The sequence below is a fragment of the Mytilus trossulus genome, unplaced genomic scaffold (assembly GCF_036588685.1).
Source record: "Mytilus trossulus isolate FHL-02 unplaced genomic scaffold, PNRI_Mtr1.1.1.hap1 h1tg000128l__unscaffolded, whole genome shotgun sequence".
NCBI lineage: Eukaryota > Metazoa > Mollusca > Bivalvia > Mytilida > Mytilidae > Mytilus > Mytilus trossulus.
In genome coordinates this window covers 4,225,664-4,248,673 of record NW_026963301.1, presented here as the reverse complement: position 1 = coordinate 4,248,673, position 23,010 = coordinate 4,225,664, and the positions used below count along the sequence as shown (strand labels likewise).

Here is a 23,010-nt window from a genome sequence, read left to right as displayed (position 1 = left end):
TGTTATGTATTTTTACTATCAAAACAACCTCAATTCTAAGCATTCAAAATATTAACAAATTAAATCACAATACAGCTACATTACATAATGAATACCTCAGTCTCCAGGCTTCAAACATTTCTGCAACTTCTGCAAGTCAAACTTATTTAAGTATTCAGTAAAATTAGGGTTTTGAAGATTGTGCGTGTTCAGAATATTTAGCGATATGAATTTACACTCAAAATTATCTCCCATGGACTAAGTAATTATAAAACTTATTCCGGAGTAAATATGATAAGTTCCGTAATAACTTTTAAAACTAATATCTTTAAAACTTATAATAATTCACATTTAACATAAAACTTATTTACAAATAACTTTACATTATAAGACCTTTTCAAGAGTCCATTTTGTATTTAAAACATTTATACAATTTGTCCTTAAAGTACAACAGATATTAATAAATCTTAACCCAAGTTAATTATAAATTTAGTATTAACTTATTTATTTCAAAATCATATGCTAAATTAAATGTTACTTTAACTTACCTAAAATAGACAGAAGTTCTGTAAAATGATGTTTTATTTTCAGGTTCCAAAGATCAAGTGACGCTAAAACATAATTTTGGATATTCGAAATTTTAGTCACATGACCTTTGGATTTAAGAACTTCTTCTATTTTCTCCAATGAAATGCCAAATAATAATTTAAAAGACTTCCCATAATTTATTTCATTGGTCATTAATTACCTGCTGACCATTTAAGCTTTTGTCAATCAATTTGACTTAATTCTTAGCGTCCCTAGTAAACGGATTATCGAACTTTTACCTATAAACAAAGAAGATAAATAATTCCCTTTGTTCCTTTAAATCTAAATACTTCCCAAATACAATTGACATCTTTTACTAGGATTTGTCTATTTACTTTATAAAAGTCTTTATTAGTTAAAAGTATTTGACATCCAATACTTACAAAAGAGACTTAATTAACATGCTCTTTGATATAAAACTTTACGTAATACTATATACAAAATATCTGTGAAAGTATATAATTAACTTTTAATTCTATTTACAAGTTTCCAACTTTAGTTAATATTTAAAATTATATTCTTCAACATAAATCCAATTTATAGGGTTACATTAATTTTATTCAATTCTTCTAGTATGAACTTTCTTTATAAATTAAGCATTATAATTTTACTTTCTTATAAAATCTATAATATTTCCTTTTATTCAAATTAAGCATTCTTTCTCTTTCTTTTAATGGAAATATAAAATTTCCATATTTTGTCTATTTTTCCTTCACTATATAACCCTATGGAACTGAAGACTTTGTTCCTACAAAGTTATATCTATGCATATGTGTTAAAAAAAATACATAATATTTATAAATGAAATATATACAATGTTTGTTCTATAGATGCTTCCACTATAATTTTGATTATTCCATTAAAAGTCTTTCATTGATCTTCATAATTCTTTTTAAATATTTTCGCCATTTTTCTGCTAAGGCTGCAGATGGATGGACACCATCAACCAATTTTGAGTAGCTATAATAATGTCTTTCTCCCATAATTTTATGTACATAAGTATGAAGAAATGGTGTAACTACATCATTATCTTCATTTGAAGCTGTTATGAATTTGTTCAGCTGGTGAAGAACTGAATTGAGTTGATTTTGCATGTCAACATATTGAGTTAAATATAATAATTTTGATGTTTTATGACATTTAAGTCTATGTAAATTCCAGTCATGAAAACTCATGGTGGTTATGGTTACAAAAACAACCTTACAATTGATGGATTCTAATTTTGTTCTTGTTTGACTGAAAATATTTTTCATAGTTAATAATTTATCATTGTCCTCTAAATTGTAAAAACTTTCTTCGTATGCTGGGGCTTTAGTTTTGGTGCAGATATCTGGTATCCCTGCCATTATATAAACTATTTTGGGTTGTTGAACTGCATGCAGTCTTTGGTAAGCAAAATTTGCTAGTTCTTCTAATTTAGCTCCTGGCTTAACAAAAATTTCTTTGCATCTTATGTGTTCTTTAAAACATTTTCCCCGACTTGAAGAGAAGAAATATGTGTGGTTGAACATCTATAGAAACAAACAAAAAAAAATAATAGTAATAATAATAAAAGAAATTAAAGGACTATATAATATTAAAATATACATACACATTTGGATTAATAAATGATCATAAGTGTATTGTTAATTAAGCATGCAAGGAGCAAACAAAAATATTACTATAAATATACCTAATACAAGATTTGTTAAGGATTCAACTAGTTATCTTGGGATGAATTTAGAATATAATATCATTTTTGTTTGGTTAGAGTAAATCATTCATGCAATTTGTATTTCATTTTTATTAATATAAACACTCAATAATCCTTTTATATAGTATGGTGACATTCACCTTTTCACTTTTTGTTATCACATCACAAATTCACTTTTTGTTATTTCATCACAAATTCACTTTTTTCCATATATTGATAAATTCACAATGCTGATAATCTGTGATTACATAATCCATGATAATTTTATGAGATAGCACACGGTGTCCTCCATTATGTACGAATTCTATATTGTTGTTGTCCGAAATATTGTTGATTCCTTCGATGTCCTTTTTGAATATCCACGGCACAAGTCATGCTTTGATGTCCTATATCACTATACCACTTAACAATATTGAAAGAGAAGAAAAAAAAAAAATTTAAGGTAGAAAATTCGTCAGGCAAAAAAGACCTTATTCGTGATTTAAAACTTTAAATAGGTTTTGATGGACTAGAAGTATATACACACAGTATGGTTGTTTCAAAATTTGTTTTAGTTGTAAACTTTGAAAGAGTGGCAATCTGATCATCTTAGGAACAGTTAATGATTTTTCATTTATTTTGTTTTTGATCAAAAATTCATCCCATTTAATTAATAAAGTTGGTTGAAAAGTACCAACAACCTCTAGTGACTCTACAGAAGGGGGCATACTAATTTCCCAATAAGCAGGACATAGTGGCATCTTAATAAGGGGAACTTGAAGACAAGAAGTTCCAGTTGTAATTTCCATCATTAAATACGTAAAGTGTGATTTCGATTTTCTTCTTTTAAATAATATAAGTCCAATAAATATAATTAAAATACCAATTATAATTACTAAAATATGATTCATATTAAATTCCTGATCAAACATGTGAGATATTACAGAGCTAGTGGTTGTGGTTTCTGGTTTAAAAATAAAAGATGGTATGGAAGCAGAATGAGCATTAATAGTTCTTTCTAAAATCAAAATTGTTGTTGTTAATGTTCTAATTTTGAAAAATGACCAAATACAGTAAATAAATGTAATGCTGGCTAAAGAAGTTCCAATTAAACCAAGTGTACCATTAAGATTTGGCCAATTATTTTCTATATCTATCTGACCATCTAATAAAGGCTCTGCCAAATCTTGAAAAATAATTCCTTCCTTTTTAGCAACTTTAGCCATTTTCTTTAAACTAAGATGGTCTTGTTGATCTTTTACCAAAAATGAAGAATATGAATGATTATAAATTTTAAAGTCTGGAACATTAATACTCATCTTTTCTACAAATGTAGAACTACCATTTATTTCTATCAATTGTTTTGCAGTAAAAAATTGTTGTAGCAATGCTAGATTTATGGGATGGACAACTGTAATATTATTTGACCTTTTGCATGAAGTAATTGAAGGGGGATAACTTAATAATTTTGTGGCAATTGAACATTGACAAGGAATATTCATAATGCAAAAATCACAACCTTCATGAAAAATTTGTTTTCCTGAACAATCTATTGAAATTTGTGGGATTTTATATATAACTATTGCAGAAGAGTTCAAATACATAATTTTTGGCATTATTTTGTTGTGTAAAAATCTAAAATCACACAATGATTGTACTTTATCTTTATCATTATTAAAAATAGATACTATACATGAATCTCCACTTCCAGAAAATGATTGTAATAATGGACAATACATATTGTTATTGTAATTCTTGCATTTCATAATTTGTTGACTTGTAAGGGGTAAATATGTCTTCTTATCATTGGACAAAGCTAAGTATTCAGGGGCATCCATTAATTGGGTAGCATGCAAGGATGTGTTTACTGGGACTGGAAGAGCAGTGACTGAAAATAATTCAAATTTTGCCATTTTATACGCTATTGGGATTTTTATCATAATAAAAATATCTGATCCTTTTTTGGAGTATACAAAATTTTGGGATGAATAATAATAGTTTATATTTTTTTGAACAATATAAAATCCTGGATATTTTTGATGCAATTGCATTTCAATTTGTTTCAAAGATTTTCTTAAAGTTGCTGGTTTAATCAACAAGGGAGATAATTTTCCTTCAACTAAACTGAAAATTCCTAGTTTCAAATCATTTAATTTGTGTTTAACTTCTGTATTTAGAGTAATCGTATTTAAAATTGTGTTAGATATAGTAAAAAATAATTTCTCAAGTGCCTTTGTGTTATTCCTTATAACATTTTGCAACAAATCTATTTCATCATGAGTGTCTTTCATTTCATTAACAATGTTTGAAATTCTTTTATTTATTATTGACATAAATGAAGACTGGTGATCTGAGTGAATAGCCATTTCTTTGGTCAATTTTACAGTTCTTGTTGTTAGTGCATTGATATGCTGAGCTAGGAGTTTTACATCAGAAACAGTAGCTGTACCAAATATTGATTTCGATAATTCTCCAATAAATCCTAAGATTGCCTTCTTTTTCCTATTATTATTTTTGCTTTTAGTTGGAATAATGTTCTTCAAAGTGGTTATTGTTTGGTTAAGTTCTCTTGTTGTTTGCAGTTGGAGTATATTCAATTCATTTGCTAGCTTATTAAAATTTTCGCAAAAGTCTTTTCCTTTACAGGGACTAATCAATTTCATCCCTTTTTTAACAGGTAATCTTATTTGAAATGTATGCATCCATACATCATTGCTAAAATGCACATTAGCTTGTTTTTCAAATAGGATTCCATAGTTCAACCGTAATATTGAATTTGCCTTAGATTGAGGTATGTTCAAAAGAACTGCCAGCATGAAAATAACTTTCAATGTTGTAACAAATGGTCTAAAGCTTGGTAGTACCTGTCTGGTCACCTACAACATATAATTTAAAGTTTGTTAAAGCCAAGTTATAATGAATTGTACACTTCATTTAGCACTAATTTAAGGAACTTAAATTCTTATGGTTTTAACTAGTTCAAATTACTTTGTTATATATATGTGAGCAATTAAGTTGTTATTGAAGTTATAACACACATTAGAATAAGGCATTTTACATTCAAATATAATAAGGTTGATTTATCAAATCATTAAGATGTTTTTCTTTTTATTCTTTTTATTTAATTGCTTTAATATTATACTGGTTTCTTATTATTCTTGATATTTATGTGCGCACATAATTATTATCAATTTCAAATTTTATGCTTTTATTCACTATATTGAGATGGTATTTTTTTTATTTTTATTATTTTTAACTACTTGCTAGTAAATTGCAATTCATTTCTCAAGTTACTTCATATTTCCATTTATTTGCTTTATCTTTATAATTATACATCATATTCTATTTATGCCATATATAGCTTATTTTCATTTGCTTTTTTTTTTTTTTTATATACATCCTATTTTTATTTATTCCATATTTGCTTTTGTAAAACAACTGCTTTGTTTCTTTTTTCTTAATTTGCCACTTTTAGTGTATTTTGTATAAAATTCTACTAGTAAGCCTTCACCTATATCTTCTTCTGCGACCCATGTGGTCTTTTTATAACCAACCCACTTAACTCTATAATAATTTTTACCATTTCTTTTCTTTTTGGCAACTAATTTTTCTGCTAAAAATTCACTGTCATTATCAGTTTCACTTTGTGTTTGATCATTGTCATCAATATCATTTTGGTTATCTTGCCCTAAATTTGGATCATCTACATTATTTGGCAATTGAGTTTCATCATCATTTTTGTCTATGTCTATGCTATCATCATTTTGAGAACTGTTATCATTTAAATCATCATTATTTTGTCTAACTGGTTCCCTAACATTTCTTGGGTCTTCATATGGTTTTATCCTATTTGCATGGATTCTGGACTTAACAATTTTATGATCTGACATTCTTCTTAGCTTATAAGTATTATTTTGACCTACATTCGTAATGTAATATGGACCTATCCATTTTGCATGTAATTTTGGTGAAAGTCCTTTTGGAACTTTCATACATTGAAGCAGGACCCTATCACCTACTCTAAAATTTGGTTCCTTTGATCGTTTGTCATAGTACTGTTTGGATTTTTCTTGAGATTTTTGTAAGTTTTGCTTACAAACTTTTTTAACTATTTTCAAGTGATCTATCAATTGATGCAAATGTTCCTTAGCAGATTTAGACATGTTGTCTTTTGGAAGTACAGAAATATCAAAAGGAATATTCATTTCCTTTCCAAAAACCATATGATAAGGGGAGAATCCTGTAGATTCAGTATTTGGTGACATTCTTATAGCCATCATAACACTGGGGATTAAGTCTGCCCAATTCATTTGATTTTGATCACAATAAGTTCTTAAAATTTGACCTATAGTACTGTTCATACGTTCACATGTTGAGTTTGACTGGGGATGGTATGAACTAGTATGGTGTCGTGTAACTTGAAAAAGTTCACATAAGGCTTGAATAAGCTTTGAGCAAAAATTTTGACCTCTATCACTTGTCAGGCTAGCTGGGCAACCAAATCTTGTGAACACCTGATTGTAAAGAATATGGGCTATTTCTGTAGCTTCTTGAGTTTTAAGGGGGAATGCCTCTGACCATTTTGAAAAACTATCAACTATCAATAAAATATGTTTATAGCCTTCTTTTGTAGTAGGAAGTGTAGTCAAAATATCCATATGCCAACGATCAAAAGTATCAGTTACGGGCAATGGCATAAGGGGAGCTGGTTGTTTATGTGCTGGCCTCTTTGCTCTTTGACATTTATCACAAGATATTACATAAGAGTAAACTTGTTGATACATTCCTGGCCAATAATATTTCAGATGTAAAGCAGCATAAGTTTTCTTAATACCTGCATGGCCACCTCCAGCTTTACAGTCATGATAGGATAATAAAGCATCCTCCCTTAATATTTTAGGCAAAACCAATTGTTCTATCATTGCTTCTATTCTAGGTACACCCTTAGTTCTAGGCCACCATTGATGAATTAATTCACCATCTTGGCCAAGTCTATAGTTATCTTTATCAAAATAAACAGTTTTAGCTTTCTTTTCATCTTTTGGTAAAGTGCCATTTTCTAAAAATGTAATGATGTCAGTTAATTCTGGGCATTCTCTTTGTAATTTTGAAACATCTGATAGATTATCAATTTTATTTTCAACAATTGAAGCAACTATCGGATCATCATGTCCATATTCAAATCTCATTTCAATGTATCCATCACTAATTTTTTGATTTTCATTTTGAGAACATTTTTGTGACATTGAATTAATAATGGGATAAGGATTTTCTCCTAAGTCATTATTATCTGGCTCATTCGTATCCTTCAGATCAGAGGATTGGGGTGGGTATGGAATTCTAGAAATTGCATCAGCATTCTGATTATTTTTGCCTTCTTTATAAATGATTTCAAAATCAAAATCCTGTAATTGTAAAGCCCAACGACCTAGTTTTGAATTTGTATCTTTTGATTTGTGAAGCCATATTAATGCTTTGTGGTCTGTGAAAACTGTAAATTTATTGTTTAATAAGTAAACTTTATGTTGTTTTATCCCTTCTAAAACTGCCAAACATTCTTTTTCACTAATAGTCCAATTTTTTTCTTCATTTTTCAAAGCTCTCCCACCATATGAAATAACACGTTCACGTTTATTTTCATCAACTTGTCCTAAAATATACCCAATAGCAGACCCTGAGGCATCACATGTTAAGGTAAATGATTTTGATAGATCAGGGAAGGCCAAAATTGGAGCTGTAGTAAGAGCATTTTGAAGAGTTTCAAATGATTTTTGGCATTCAGCAGTCCATAAAAATGGCTTATCTTTTTGTAATAGAGAATTCATTGGAACTGCAATTTTAGAGTAATTTTTCACAAATTTTCTATAATAATTACACAATCCTAGGAATTGTCTAACATGTTGTTGAGTTTTAGGGATTGGATGTTCTTTAACTAATTTAATTTTGGCTTCGTCAACTTGAATTCCATTTTTAGAAAGAATATGACCAAGATATTTGACTTTGGAAACACCAAAATGGCATTTTGAAGGTTTTAATGTCAGATTTGCTTTCCTTAATCTGTCAAAAACTTGATTTAAGTGTGTCAAATGTTCTTCAAAATTTTCAGAAAAAATCAAAATATCATCTACATACACTAGAACATTTTTCCAATTCAAGCCTTGTAAAATTTGAGACATTACCATTTGAAAGGTAAAACTACTATTTTTCAACCCATTGGGCATTCTATTCCATTCATATACCCCATTATGAGTTACAAAGGCAGATTTATGCCTTGAATTTGGGTGTAATTCTATTTGCCAATATCCCTGGGCCATATCAAGACTAGACCAGATTTTGGGTTTAACAGCACCTATAGTATCAAAAACATCATTTAGATTTGGTAATGGATAAAACATGGCTTTAGAAATCGCATTGACCTTTCTAAAATCTATCGTGAACCTAAAAGAGTTATCTTTCTTCTTGACAAGTACTACTGAACTATTATAAGGGGATGTAGAAGGTTTAATTATATTATTTTCTAATAATTTATCTACTTGTTTTTGAATTTCTTCTTTCATAACTGGAGTTGTTCTATAAGGAGGTGTTCTTACTGGGATCTCATGTGTTGTTTGTATCTCATGTTGATATATATTTGTTTGGCCTAATTCTGACAAATCAGTAGCAAAGACATTTCTATTATTGTCTAAAAATTTCTTCAATTTTTGCTTTTCAATGTCTGTCAACTCTGCAGATGACAGATCAAAATCAAGTTTACTTTTTTTCTTTGATTTTTCTCTTTGTTTAGTTTCTAAATTAGAAACACTATTTGTATTTATATTTTGTTTTTCAACATCTGAAAGATTTTGTAAAGTCTTTATATCAACATGCGATACCATAGCAACAACTTGGTTTCTGGGGATAGTGACAGGATCTCTATTAGGATTAATAATTTGCATTTTCACATAGGCTGAATTTGACCTAGTAGCTTGAACTAAACAACAAGCACCCATAAGTTGACTTTTTTCCAAATATGAAACTGGCTCTAATATAACAGGCTTGTTTAAATATTTTCTTGGAATAATAACAGGCAATTCACACATATTTGAACCTGGTATTGTTATTGTTTTTGCCATTCTGGCATTGCCAACTTGTGTATTGATTAAAGCGACTTGGACAGTTCCTTCATGCAAATACAGAGTACGAGTGGGATAATGAATATTTGCTTTGTTTGCTAATAAAAAATCATCTCCTAAGATTAAGGGATGTTGCAGGTCTTCAATGACTAAAAATGAATAATCTATGATTAATCCCTTAAAATTTAAAGGAAGCATGACCTTGCCCTTAACTTTATGTTTTTCACCACCTACTCCATAAATGTTAGGAATATCTGCTCTATCTAATCTTACTTTGTTTTCAAACTTTTTAACTAAATCATAAGAAATACAAGATACTGCAGCACCTGTATCTACAAGTCCATTAGTTTTAACATCTAAAATTTGTAAATTAATCCTATTTCTATCCATTGGTGTTATTAGATTGATATGTTTCCTGCCACTATGCCCACTTCTAGACGAGCGCCTAAAAATGGGCGCGCGTCCCTAATACCTTATCCTTTCACCATACTTGTTATATATACTTCTACACATCTTAGCAAAATGTCCTATTTTCTTACATTGATCACATTGTTTATCTCTAGCAAAACAATTGTCTGGATTGCCTGAACATTTGTACATACCGCAGATTGTACAGGAAGCTTTATTTTGACCTGAATATTGGGTTTGTTGACCAGAGTTAGATTGAAATGGCTTCCTGTCAAAATTTCTACTTTGCTGACCCCAATTTCTAGTTTGCTGACCACGACTTCTATTTGGTTGACCCCAATTACTACTTTGTCTTGGGACCCAATTTTGTTGACTATTCATACTATTGCCCTGATTGTCCCAATTTTGATAACTATTGCCAAAGTTGTTGTTGGGTTGTTGCCGCTTATTTTCCCCTTGTACATCTAAATTTTCTACCTTCTTAGTTAGAACATTGATAGTATCTTGTAAAAATTGAAAGTTTTCATTTGATATAGCACTGACTTGTGTTTTCTCGTTTTCTTTTTCTAGATGACATTTTTCAGCAATTATAGCTGCTGTTCTTAACTCATCAATTGTTTTAGGGTCTCTTTGGACTATAACGGATTTTAATGATGCTTGAAATCCTTTCTTTGCAATTCTTAACAATAAATGTTCGGGAATGTTTTGATTGTTTGCTTTAATTTGCAACCTATCTAAAAATTCTACGGCCTTTTCTGTTGGGAGCTGTGCTAGAAGAATATCATCATCTTCATATGTGTTTTTAAACCTATCCTTCAATGCTGTTGTTAATTGATCAAAGTTAGCTTGAATTGGTTCAGCCAATCCTTCAAACCATGTCTTTGCGGCTCCTTCAAGATAGAAGGGTAAAGCATAACAAGCTTGCTCATCAGATATTTTTTGTAGATTTTTCCATCTGATGAATTGTCTCACCCAATTGTCTGATTTTATGTTGCCACTGAATTTGTTTGGCTGTACAGGTATTGATTGAACAATATTTACCTCTTCACCTGGCATGTTGATTCTAACGGGTATGTTCTGTTCTGCAGCAAGATCGACTACTAGTAATTCTTCAGCGGTTTCCTCTGGAATTAAGCCTGCAGATCGAAGTAAGTAGTTTGATGGCTTACTCATGTGTCTTTATCTATGAGGTACTGGTTCGTTCCCTTTTGCCTCCACCATAAACTGTTGTGCTGATTGTAGGGGGGTTTTTGTTTTCTGTTTTGCAGGTTACTAAAATAGACAGAAGTTCTGTAAAATGATGTTTTATTTTCAGGTTCCAAAGATCAAGTCTACATTGTATATTCAATAAACAGTTACAATCAATTACAAATAAATCATGCATCAATAAATCAATTAACAATGATGAACCTTTACAGTCTCACATACAACTTATTTCAAAGGGGAATAACTCATCAGGGGAATTAACTCTGTAACTTTCAATAGTTATATTTCATTAAATATGTTAAAAAGGGGTGGACCTAACTCAAGAGCTTAACTCGCATAACTAAATATATTTCTTTCAACATGCCAGATAATTCATAATACTAAATCAATATTGTTTCTTAATAATTACCTTTTCCTGAATTCAAGTTAACTTACTAATCAAAAGAGGTACATGTACTTAAAACTCTAAATTGAAAAGGGGACTTTATATTTCTAATAATTAAAATGTTGTATGTAAGACTTGCTAATAAAATAAAAGTAATGTTATGTATTTTTACTATCAAAACAACCTCAATTCTAAGCATTCAAAATATTAACAAATTAAATCACAATACAGCTACATTACATAATGAATACCTCAGTCTCCAGGCTTCAAACATTTCTGCAACTTCTGCAAGTCAAACTTATTTAAGTATTCAGTAAAATTAGGGTTTTGAAGATTGTGCGTGTTCAGAATATTTAGCGATATGAATTTACACTCAAAATTATCTCCCATGGACTAAGTAATTATAAAACTTATTCCGGAGTAAATATGATAAGTTCCGTAATAACTTTTAAAACTAATATCTTTAAAACTTATAATAATTCACATTTAACATAAAACTTATTTACAAATAACTTTACATTATAAGACCTTTTCAAGAGTCCATTTTGTATTTAAAACATTTATACAATTTGTCCTTAAAGTACAACAGATATTAATAAATCTTAACCCAAGTTAATTATAAATTTAGTATTAACTTATTTATTTCAAAATCATATGCTAAATTAAATGTTACTTTAACTTACCTAAAATAGACAGAAGTTCTGTAAAATGATGTTTTATTTTCAGGTTCCAAAGATCAAGTGACGCTAAAACATAATTTTGGATATTCGAAATTTTAGTCACATGACCTTTGGATTTAAGAACTTCTTCTATTTTCTCCAATGAAATGCCAAATAATAATTTAAAAGACTTCCCATAATTTATTTCATTGGTCATTAATTACCTGCTGACCATTTAAGCTTTTGTCAATCAATTTGACTTAATTCTTAGCGTCCCTAGTAAACGGATTATCGAACTTTTACCTATAAACAAAGAAGATAAATAATTCCCTTTGTTCCTTTAAATCTAAATACTTCCCAAATACAATTGACATCTTTTACTAGGATTTGTCTATTTACTTTATAAAAGTCTTTATTAGTTAAAAGTATTTGACATCCAATACTTACAAAAGAGACTTAATTAACATGCTCTTTGATATAAAACTTTACGTAATACTATATACAAAATATCTGTGAAAGTATATAATTAACTTTTAATTCTATTTACAAGTTTCCAACTTTAGTTAATATTTAAAATTATATTCTTCAACATAAATCCAATTTATAGGGTTACATTAATTTTATTCAATTCTTCTAGTATGAACTTTCTTTATAAATTAAGCATTATAATTTTACTTTCTTATAAAATCTATAATATTTCCTTTTATTCAAATTAAGCATTCTTTCTCTTTCTTTTAATGGAAATATAAAATTTCCATATTTTGTCTATTTTTCCTTCACTATATACAGACCACACAGAAAATCTCATTTGAAAAATAAATTATACGAATCCACTTCTTCTTCTCTAAAAAAAACAAATAGTTAATAGTTGTTTTATTTTTGTTGTTGGGAAGGGTTCTTCTGTTAGACTATCAATCAAGCAATCAAAATCAGTTGAGAATCATATCGGTGTAAACCATTAAAAAACTAACATAAACACAAGAGACACATATAAATCTGAGACTACTTGCAGTCACTGAACGCTAGTTCAAAGTCAACAACAACTAACAGAAATCATGTGTCCACTACCAAACTAATTGAATATAGAATATAGATAAAGAAAAATGTGGTTTTAGAGCCAATGAGACAACTCTCCCTCCAAGTCACAATTTATAAACGTAAACCAGTATAGGTCAAGGTACGGTCTTCAACACGGAGCCTTGGCTCACACAGAACAGCAAGCTATAAAAGGCTCTATAAATACTTGTGTCAAACGGTAATCTATATAAAAAAAAACGAGATTGGACCGAGATTTCAATGTGAGCAAATTGAGTGTAACGAAATCAGGAGTTCTATTTTTTAATTAGATTAGTCCCAGACTAAAATATCAATCCGAGTTCACATGCAGAATCCAATGGATGAACTCTCCACAAGATACCAATTGAAACAGAAATTTAAAACAACTATAAGTCACCGTACGGCCCTCAACAATGAGTTAAACACATATTGTTAAGACTGTATTTTTATAGAGTTGTAAACGCAATTAAGGATCGATTTAAAACAAGTCACAGAACAATCGTTTCATAGTAGATGGCTGTGACTTAAAAAAAAACAAATAAATTATACATAAATGTGAACTCAAATTAGAAAAGCCCTTCATCATCCTACATGAAAATGCATTCTTTTGAATATATTATCCAACAAAAAAACATTAAGAATCTTCGCTTAATAGCCAATTTTAAATATGTATTTGACTTTCTGATATTTTTGTTAAAAGAAGAAGACTACAACAATATTTTCATCAAATATTGAATTAACTTATTTGTTGTCTTACAGGGTATATTCTATAAGTTAATTCATGTATTTCATATTCATTAAGTTATTGTACAGCTATAGGTTAATTTATTAATAATTTAATCTGACTTTCATTTAATTTAGATTCGAAAACAAAATAAAAGTATTTATAAATATACTATAACACTGAATAAGCTCCAGGTTTTTGAAAAAGGAACATATGGTATAATATGTCTACTCTGAACTCATTACACGTATTTGATCATGTTTTCCACTAATTACAGGGGATTTCTTTTGTACGAGACGGCCGTGCCATATGTCCCACGTCGTTAACGCCCCAAAAGTGTTAATGATTAAACAAACTTCCATATTTGTATTTTATTATGCAAGAATTAAAATGTCTAAAAGCTTTTGGTAATAAACATATTACTGCTAAGCGATGGTTCAATTTTCAAATCGTAAATAAAAAGTTGAGATTTAAAAATTTGATATCCAACTCGTGTTTAAATTTAGTGTGTAAAACCGTTAAGACGAAATGTCTGGAGGCGTATCAAAATCTTTACATTAAACAAATACCATTATTTACTGATTTTTAAGATTTTTGTTTTCATTTAAACAATTTGAAATCATTTAATTTTAAATGGATCAATTATTAACAAATTTAAGTGAATTTGTGATACTTAATATTTGTTTTCGCAGCATGTACAAGAGTTTCATGATATAGTATACTAGAAATTTCATGGGCACGAACTTTAAAATCTGGACGTTTTCTCTCTTTTTTTTCTATAGTTTTTTTTTCTAACAGTTACAAATTCAAACAATTTTCGAATAACTTGCGAATATGTATTTATTTACAATATAATTTTTGCTTTCAAAAATATCTTTTCTTGTCAAATCCAATAGGAGGCGATAGATAAAGGAAAAAAAATCTTTAAATCACGTGATCATCTCCCATCTGTCAATCATTTTAATCAGCAAGGTGGAAATCAACAACACAGGTGAAAAAGCAACGTGAATACAAGGATAAAAAATATATACGAATCTAAAGATAGAGAGAAAAACGAAAATAAGGTAGGTAATCTTACTGTTTATATATAGTTATTACATATGTAGATAAAAAAAAACATGTATCTAATTTTAGTTAATACACAAACGGTTTGCAACGCAATAGATATATGCTTTCGATCTGAAAATTTGTTCTATATCTATAGATTTTGTCTGGAACGGAATGCATCTTCCCTGCCTGATCTTTCCGATTTTGAGAGAGAAAAATAAGAAAACAATCTTTTAATTACGCATGTTTTTTAAATTGTGTGAGTTTTTATTTAAGATACTGCTATTGAAAAATATTAAATATTACCATAAAAATATCAAATATAACCAAACTGATCGTTGATAAAATCAAGGATTTGTAAAGTTAGTACTATACAAAATATCCTTGATAAAATAAATCTTTTTTTTCGTTCCTTAATTTCGAATGATAATTTCACTTTATTTTTTTTTCCGTGTCATTTGGTCAATTTGTTATATTAAAATTTCCATGTATGTATAGTAACAATTTAACGTTTGCATTGTCAGTGCGTGGAAATCTCAGTTCAACGGTTAAATTAAATTGAAATATCGGTAAACATTCCTCGTTTCAAAATTACATAACTTGTAACTTTCCTCATTTTTAAAGTTAATCGTTTCCTGTATTTAACAAGATTTTATAAATTTTGAATTAACACTTGTTTTCTCCAAAAACCAACAGGACACTTTAGAAAGAACAACCTCTAAAGGACTTTAAATACACTAATTTAGGTTCTGTTTCATTCGTTTTTGTCCCCTGTCTGACAGATCATTAAACTTGTATTGATGGTAACCTGATGTGAAATGCCCCAAAACATATAATTTTCTTAAATAAACACCTACTACCGCCTTTTAAACCCCTTAAGATATGGTGGAGACTCTCTTACAGAAACGAACGATGCTAATTATAAAATGAGGCACCTCATCTATAATCACTAAAACGTCAAATTTAGTACGAGTTTTATTAGATTCAGAAGTTATATCTGAAACCCAACACTAGTGGATTAATGGGATTTAGATCACAAAGCATACAAACACAACATGACAAAAGAATTTTTAAATTACAATTTATACCATTTTGATTGGTTGTAATCGCTCCTAATTTTATAAAAGTGCACAGAAAAAGAGCATTTTTAGTAAAGTTGATATCCCTCATCAAAGATCATATAATAAACAACTACTGTAAGAAACTGATGGTTAAATTTTTTTTCCTGAATGTGTACAGTATAAATTAGTAGTGCTGAAAAGTGAAAAAAAAACTAAACAAAAATCATACAAACCCTGTGACAACAAAAATACATCGTCTTGCCCGCTCGTCAGTAGCATTTTTATTAGAGCTTGATAACATCGGAGGTGCAATCAATCATATATATAGGTAATATGCTGGAAATTAGATATACACGACTATTGGATTGTCGGGAGGGGGACGGGGTTAGCATGAGGATTTGAAAATGGATGTGATGGCCTTATAAAACCTTAAATGTAGTAGTAGTAGGAGCAAAATTATATATAAGAAGAAATGTGATAGTTGTTTTATTTTGACCAGTTAGACAAACTTCATTTAAAAATCTCATTTGGAAAATAAATTATACGAATCTACTTCTTCTTCTCCAAAAAAAACCCTAATAGTTCTTTAGTTCGTAGAATTTGTATTGGAGGGGGGGGGTCTTCCCTCAGACTAGCTGATAGATTTTGTAAATCTGACTAATAGATTATGCTAAAAGTATATGGCGATCACCAGGAACTTTGATCTCACTGACCAATTCTAGTGTAAAAAAATGATTTATTTAAGGAAATGAGTACCTGTCCGTTTGATAAAAAGGTCGTTTCTCACTTTGACACGAGTAAGGGTCAAACATAAGGTTCGGAGAGCTCCGACATGTTCCGATCGCAGCAGGTTTGCTTTGCGTTCGTAAAATCAACCTCGTTATCCATTGTTATCCTTCATGTATGACCCAGCTTGTAAAAATAATATATCATTAGAACCAAATCAATCAGAAATTAGATACGGGATCAGGCAGAAATTACATCGTGTTAAAATACCTTTTGACAACCGTGATTAATGTACGTATGGATTTTCCAAAAGATGATTCTCCGTTGGAACACCGATTATTTTGTTTGTCAAGATCACAAAGGGAAACGATATTTCTCCCATTATTGGTTTACGTATTACATTGGCTAAATTTGTGTATACATTTGGATAAAGGGATATTTTCAGCTAGACCACAGGGGCGAGTCATCGTTTCGGATTTATTGTTTTAAAATGCCCCCATAACGCGATGTGATCTTTTATCCTTAACTTATATCCTATTTTCCGCTTATTTGGATCAAATTGTGACAAGTGTGCATTTAAAATAAATGAAAGATCTGAATGTTTTGGTATCTTAACAATAATGATATTTTAAACATTTATTTTAGAAAGAACGTTGTGTCACAAAACGTTAATTTATTCAAACATAACCACAATCGTACTGAGAGGGAAAAATCCACATTTAATTCTACCTAAGCAGAAACCCCTGCGTAGTTATAACTCGAATTTATCTGTTAGATATTGGGCAGTAATAAATTTGGTAAAAAAGAAAAAAGAAAAGTTGACTAATGTTTCCACAGAACTTTGCAGTTTTGATTTCAACCAGACTTACATGCGATATGGTATTTGCTGCTCATTGTTGAGGCCGTACGGTGACCTATATATATAGTTGTTAATTTCTGTGTCATTTGGTCTCTTGTGGAATAATAAGAATAAGAATAAGAATTTTATTAGTTTGAAATCCAAACAATAGGATTGTTACTAAAATACACAACAAAAAAACAAACAAACAGGCATAACATTACAAAACGATAGTCAATAAACAGTTACACTACAAACATGTAGCATTGAAAGAAAAACAAAAACATAGATTAATAGTATTAATTATAATACTATTTTTGACAGCATGCCTCCTCTTTAAAGTTATTAATTAAAATATTATGCTTATGTATAAAAAAATATGTTATACTATACATTACACAGTTCATATATTGACATTATAATTGTTTCTCTCATTTTACATTAAATTTTCACTTATGAAGTTAACAATGATAAGTAAAATATCACATTCTTCGCAGGAAAATATAAAATCAAATTTGTTTTCTTCACTCATGGAATGAAAACAGGGGACAATATTAGAAATTTCATTTAAACATTTTGATCCTAGTTTTATTAATTTCTGAACATGTAATGATGAAATGAAATTCATCTTCCAACTCTTTATGGCATAAAGGACATATTCTATTTTCTAGAGCTGTTTTGTTGTATCTTCCACGTTCAAAAGCCAACATACTATTACTTATTCTTATTTTAGCATAATTTTTTGTAACATTTTTATCTAAATTCAATAAAAGGTACTTTTCTAGTTCATACTTAACTTTAAATTTTCTGTAGGTTCTTAGTTTATTTCCATTTATTGAATTATCATCATTAAAGAGACAATTTCTCCAAAATATAATGTAATTTTCATTGAGCTTCTTCACGACGGCTAATAGTAATCGTTTTTGAGGAGAGTTGTCTCAATGGCAATCATACCACATCTTCTTTTTTTATATATTATATTTACAAAGTTCTCGACAACAAGGTTGAGTTGTGAATGCTTATCATAGATTTGTACTTTGGAACCATACTAGCTGAGTGCTAATCATGCGACAAAGAAGCGTAAACTACATTTAGCCCTAATTTGGATAGTTTTAAAAAGAGGAACAAATATGCACCGTGTTTTCTTGTTAAGTGCTCTTCACATATATAAACTGTTTTCTCCAGCTCAGTCTCCAGCAATTCATTTGAAACGTAGTGTCAACTTATAGAATCAATTTTGTCGATGAGGTTTGACAAATGGCTTTGTCGTACACGTCTGCTCCTTGTAGATTACTTTAACGACCAAATTTTTGAAAAAGTTGAACCACGGTATATGAAAATATAGTCTTAGTATAGGCTACAGCAAATGTACTTTGTATGAGATCTTAATGCATATTAATTCCGGTAGCTCATATTTCCGTATCTAAGCTCACTACCATGTCATCTGACCGGAATAAAAATATTTCTTATACATTAAGACAACCATTTGGCATTTTCATAAAGGTCATGGCGGCCATTTTGAATGTCTTAAATTTGTCATTTTACAGTGTGATTATAGTGTTTTACATCATATGATTATAGGCAGTGCAATAAAACTTTCTTTGTAAATCTCGTAAAAAATCTTTTTATTGCAAAATGTTTGCGATGGATTAACTTTGCACAGGTGCATTTCAATCGTATGTTGTAGTTTGTTTGTAAACAATTCTTTACTGAGGCTAAACAAATGGACGTTTAAACTTATCAGTAATAAAATGGATTATTTACAAAGATAGATATTTAAGAAAAGTAAAAAAAATCATCAGGAGAACATGCGCTTTATAGTATGCTGTTTGGTGTCAAGACCCTTCTTTGACTAATAATGGTTTACTTCTACAAATTGTGCATGCTGACTTGGATGCAGAGTTGTCTCATTGGCACTCAAATCACATCTTTATATATCTATTGGGTCCACTGCAAGAAAAATAACGACTGACAATTTTTTTTTCATATAGGTCAAATTTAATCATATTTCTATATCGAATTATATTCTTACAGACTGTTATCATACTATGTGGTCTGCTTATGAATTTTTAATGTCTCAGTCACAACCCTTACATATGACAGACCTTACATATCTTACCTTACAGTTTGTTTTCTTATATTTGTGTATTTTTAAGTTGGATTTTAGGCTATTTTCTGTCAGGGTGGGCATGGCATATATATATTTATATTATTAATACATGTTTGTTAGGAAATTAAGTATATGTTCTAAAATTTAAGAATCAAAATTGGACTAACCTAATACCATGCAAAGGGATATAATATAATCAAGTGGATAGGGATTTGGGAAGCTTGCAGCAGGTTTCATAGTTAAAAATAGTATAACTGCAGAATAAGAAAATCAAATTTTCAATTGTATTTTTATACGCGAACTAGATTCTTAAATTTAACTTTATAGCGTTTTTTGTTGTTGTTGTTAATATTTCCCACATTTAAGATAAATTATTCATGTCTATAGACTAACAGATGACACTTTGTGTTCGTGCTCTGTAGACTTCCGTGCATGGTGTTACATTTTTACCAATATCAGATATTTAAGAAATTTGAAGCCCGCCATTCACACCAATACGAATACTATTGATCATATTTTCTTTTGTCATGGAATATTATTTAGTAACCAATCGTTTAAGTACTAATCCCACGGCTTTGAAATCATAACAAGTTACAAAATATGGACTGTTACTATAGTAACACAAAACTTTTAACGTACGGGTATTTTGTACAAAAATCATGATACATGCACGTGTATGTCAACTTCGTACGCACGAAATGGTTAAAGCGTAAAATTCGACAAAAAGACAAAAAACAAGATTGAGCAACACGGACAGTACCAATAAATGGGGAGGGGTTTCAGATCCTCCCGCAGGAAAAGCAGACCCTGCTCCACGTAAGACACCAGCGTCAAATAAAGAAAATGGCAACATCCAATGAGTGGCCCCGAACATGTATTAAAAATGCCATCAGACGCCAAAGCAATCTCTTGAAAGAAAGACTACCACTTCTCTTGAAGAGTAATTCTGTTTAATTCATTAATAACAAAACACAACTATACATTTAACCATGTGTGAGCTACTGTTTGCATTTAGTCATAGTATCAGCTTTTTATCTCCAAAGATTCTATTTGTTTTATCTTGTTTTGGCAGTCATGATTGGCCGTAACCCAGTCGTCAAGTTATTATTGGTTAACTTCACTAAATTAAGGGTGTTGAAGGGAGGTTATTTCGCGTTTGCTAGCAACATTTTATCTTGTATATGCCTACTCTACATTGGTTTGAAGATATAAATGTGCATTTTAAAAAAAATCAATAATTTTCATTTTCCGACTGCATGTTCAGAGAGCATTTCTTGGTAGGGGAGATAATAAAAGTTGCACTGTTTGATCACGGGGGAAAAACTGTAAGATTCAGTATGTTTAATGTACACATCAAGTTTTTTAATCTAAATATTTAATTTAAATTAATTGGTGAATTTTCGTTTTCAAATCGTTTGAACAAAGTTATTTACAGAGTTGTAAAGATATAACGTTTTACGAATTATTGATTTTTTATTCACTTTTTATGAAAAAGTAATTGTAAAGGTAATTATTTAGTCTATCATTTTTGCTCTTTTAACAATATTTAAAACTTATTTTCGGAAGTAAACAAAGATATTTTTTCTAAGCTGTAACATAGAAAAGTCAATAATGTCAAGAATGACATATTTACATTAATATTTTGCTATTAAAATACAAATTATAGACTGTTATACTCAACCCTAACAATTAACAGGTGGTTTTATTAATCCTTCCTTCATGGGAAGAGTTGAGTTTTAATTGGTTTATAATAATTTCTCAAGTGTTTGTAAAATGCCTACACAAAATGACAAATATATTATTTTGAATATTTAGAACAATTAAAAACCTGCTCACCATTATCTGAAAAATCTAATACATTAAAATGGGATTGTCTAAGTCAGAAGTATTTTGGTCGAATATGGAATATTCATATTTTAGTGTATATACATTGACCTATAAATGCTTATATCCATTTATTTGTCGGATATTTGTCTCATTGCCAATACACCACATATCTCCTTTTTTTTTATATTGTCGATGTAGAATATATGTTAGGCCTGAAAAGCCTTGGGAATTGTTGTAAACTGGCTTCATTATTTTTGAATAAAAATGTTATTTTCTAATTTGGATTTAGATTTCTATGACGTCCAAGGACCTTTATTAGGACTTTCTATAGAGCCTTGTGGTGCACCAAGTTCTAAAAAAGTCAGCAAACGTCAGAACAAATTAATCTCAAATTATTACTGTCAGATTTTTGGAAATTCTGGTGACCAAAAAAAATCTCCCTCCCATTTAATGTCTTTCACTCAGATTATATGCTTGTTATAAAAAAAACAACAATAGAAACCGGTCTGAAAACGGATGTTTTATAGAGAAATTAAAATCTTTTGCTTATAATTTTAGTTTGTGTTGGACAAGGTATAGCATAACAAGTCCTGTCACATGCGAAGGCATTTTTGTCTCTTAGAATTTGTTCAAACAAAATGTTTTCGCTCCCTGGATTCCTGCTTGACAATCGGTGACGCTAAGCAGAGATTGGGCCAGGATACCAGGCTATACGTATACTTCAAACGATAAAGCTTGACAAAATGCATAATATTATAATTTATCAAAATTGATAAAAATGTGTATTGATTAACAACGAGATATCACAAGTCTAATTGTTCACAGGAAGAGTTAAACTTTTCTGCTATCAGCTCAGTCGATTAAGGGGGAGTGCGTACATTCCCCTTTACTTCACCTTTAGGTGCATGCATGGAAAATATGTATAATTTTTAAGCATGAAACCGTCGAAAGACTTTTCGGCAATTCGCTCCCTTTCAAAGTTCCTGGATGCACCCCTGGAATCTTACCAAAATAAGTCAGGACTGTTTGACACAATACAATTTTTAAATATTTACCGTATGACGAAAGGTGAAAGAAAAGAAATAAAAGAAAAAAAACCTAATTTACATAGATCACAAAAGTGTATTTATCGAAGTATAGGAATTACATATTTCTTTGCAGTGTATTTATTTAATATGCAATGCGAAATGCATACATCTTTGAAAAGATTGTAAATGCTACTTTCAATTTTCATCCTGTGAAATTGAACGTAAAGTGATTCACAGCAGATTTAAATAAATAAAGACGAGTTTGAAAAGTAAATATTCTTATCATTTCTATCAATACTTGTCACACAAACCACATAGAGCCATTTGAGAAAGTTTTGTCATTTGATTTTTCCCTTTTATCAACAATAATGATATTTGTGTATGTGCTGAGTCACTTGAAGTAGCTGTTGATTTTATATTTAATGACAAGATTATTAAAATTCATAGTCCAATTAGACGTATTTATGTATATTAAAAGGATATAAGAAGTTTTCTTATTAAATGGATACATTTACGATAAGTATCTAATTTGATGTTTAAACCTCTCCCCACCATTATCGTTTGAATTGATGAATACGGTACAA

At 29.7% G+C, this 23,010-nt stretch overlaps 2 protein-coding genes across 4 annotated transcripts in view; one reads left to right on the top strand and one right to left on the bottom strand.

Annotated features, from left to right (window-relative positions):
• Positions 1-289: 289 nt before the first annotated feature.
• Positions 290-12,784, bottom strand: LOC134700246 (uncharacterized). 3 transcript variants are annotated; one of them, XM_063561604.1, is made up of 3 exons: positions 11,602-11,787; positions 10,801-11,031; positions 290-5,115 (listed from the first exon to the last, which is right to left on the bottom strand). In XM_063561604.1, the coding sequence occupies exons 2-3, from the start codon at positions 10,930-10,932 to the stop codon at positions 2,731-2,733; spliced, it is 2,517 nt and encodes an 838-aa protein (XP_063417674.1). In that variant the 5' UTR covers positions 10,933-11,031; positions 11,602-11,787; the 3' UTR covers positions 290-2,730. The 3 variants fall into 3 exon arrangements, with proteins under 3 accessions (XP_063417674.1, XP_063417675.1, XP_063417676.1); XM_063561605.1 differs by lacking the exons at positions 10,801-11,031; positions 11,602-11,787 and adding an exon at positions 12,034-12,784; XM_063561606.1 differs by having other exon boundaries at positions 290-2,078; positions 10,801-11,787.
• Positions 12,785-14,689: 1,905 nt separating this feature from the next.
• LOC134700259 (protocadherin-1-like) overlaps positions 14,690-23,010 on the top strand; it is a 28,421-nt gene continuing 20,100 nt past the window's right edge. The window contains exon 1 of the mRNA XM_063561617.1: positions 14,690-14,853. The gene's annotated coding sequence lies outside the window, so the exon portion shown is untranslated. The remainder of the gene's footprint in view (positions 14,854-23,010) is intronic.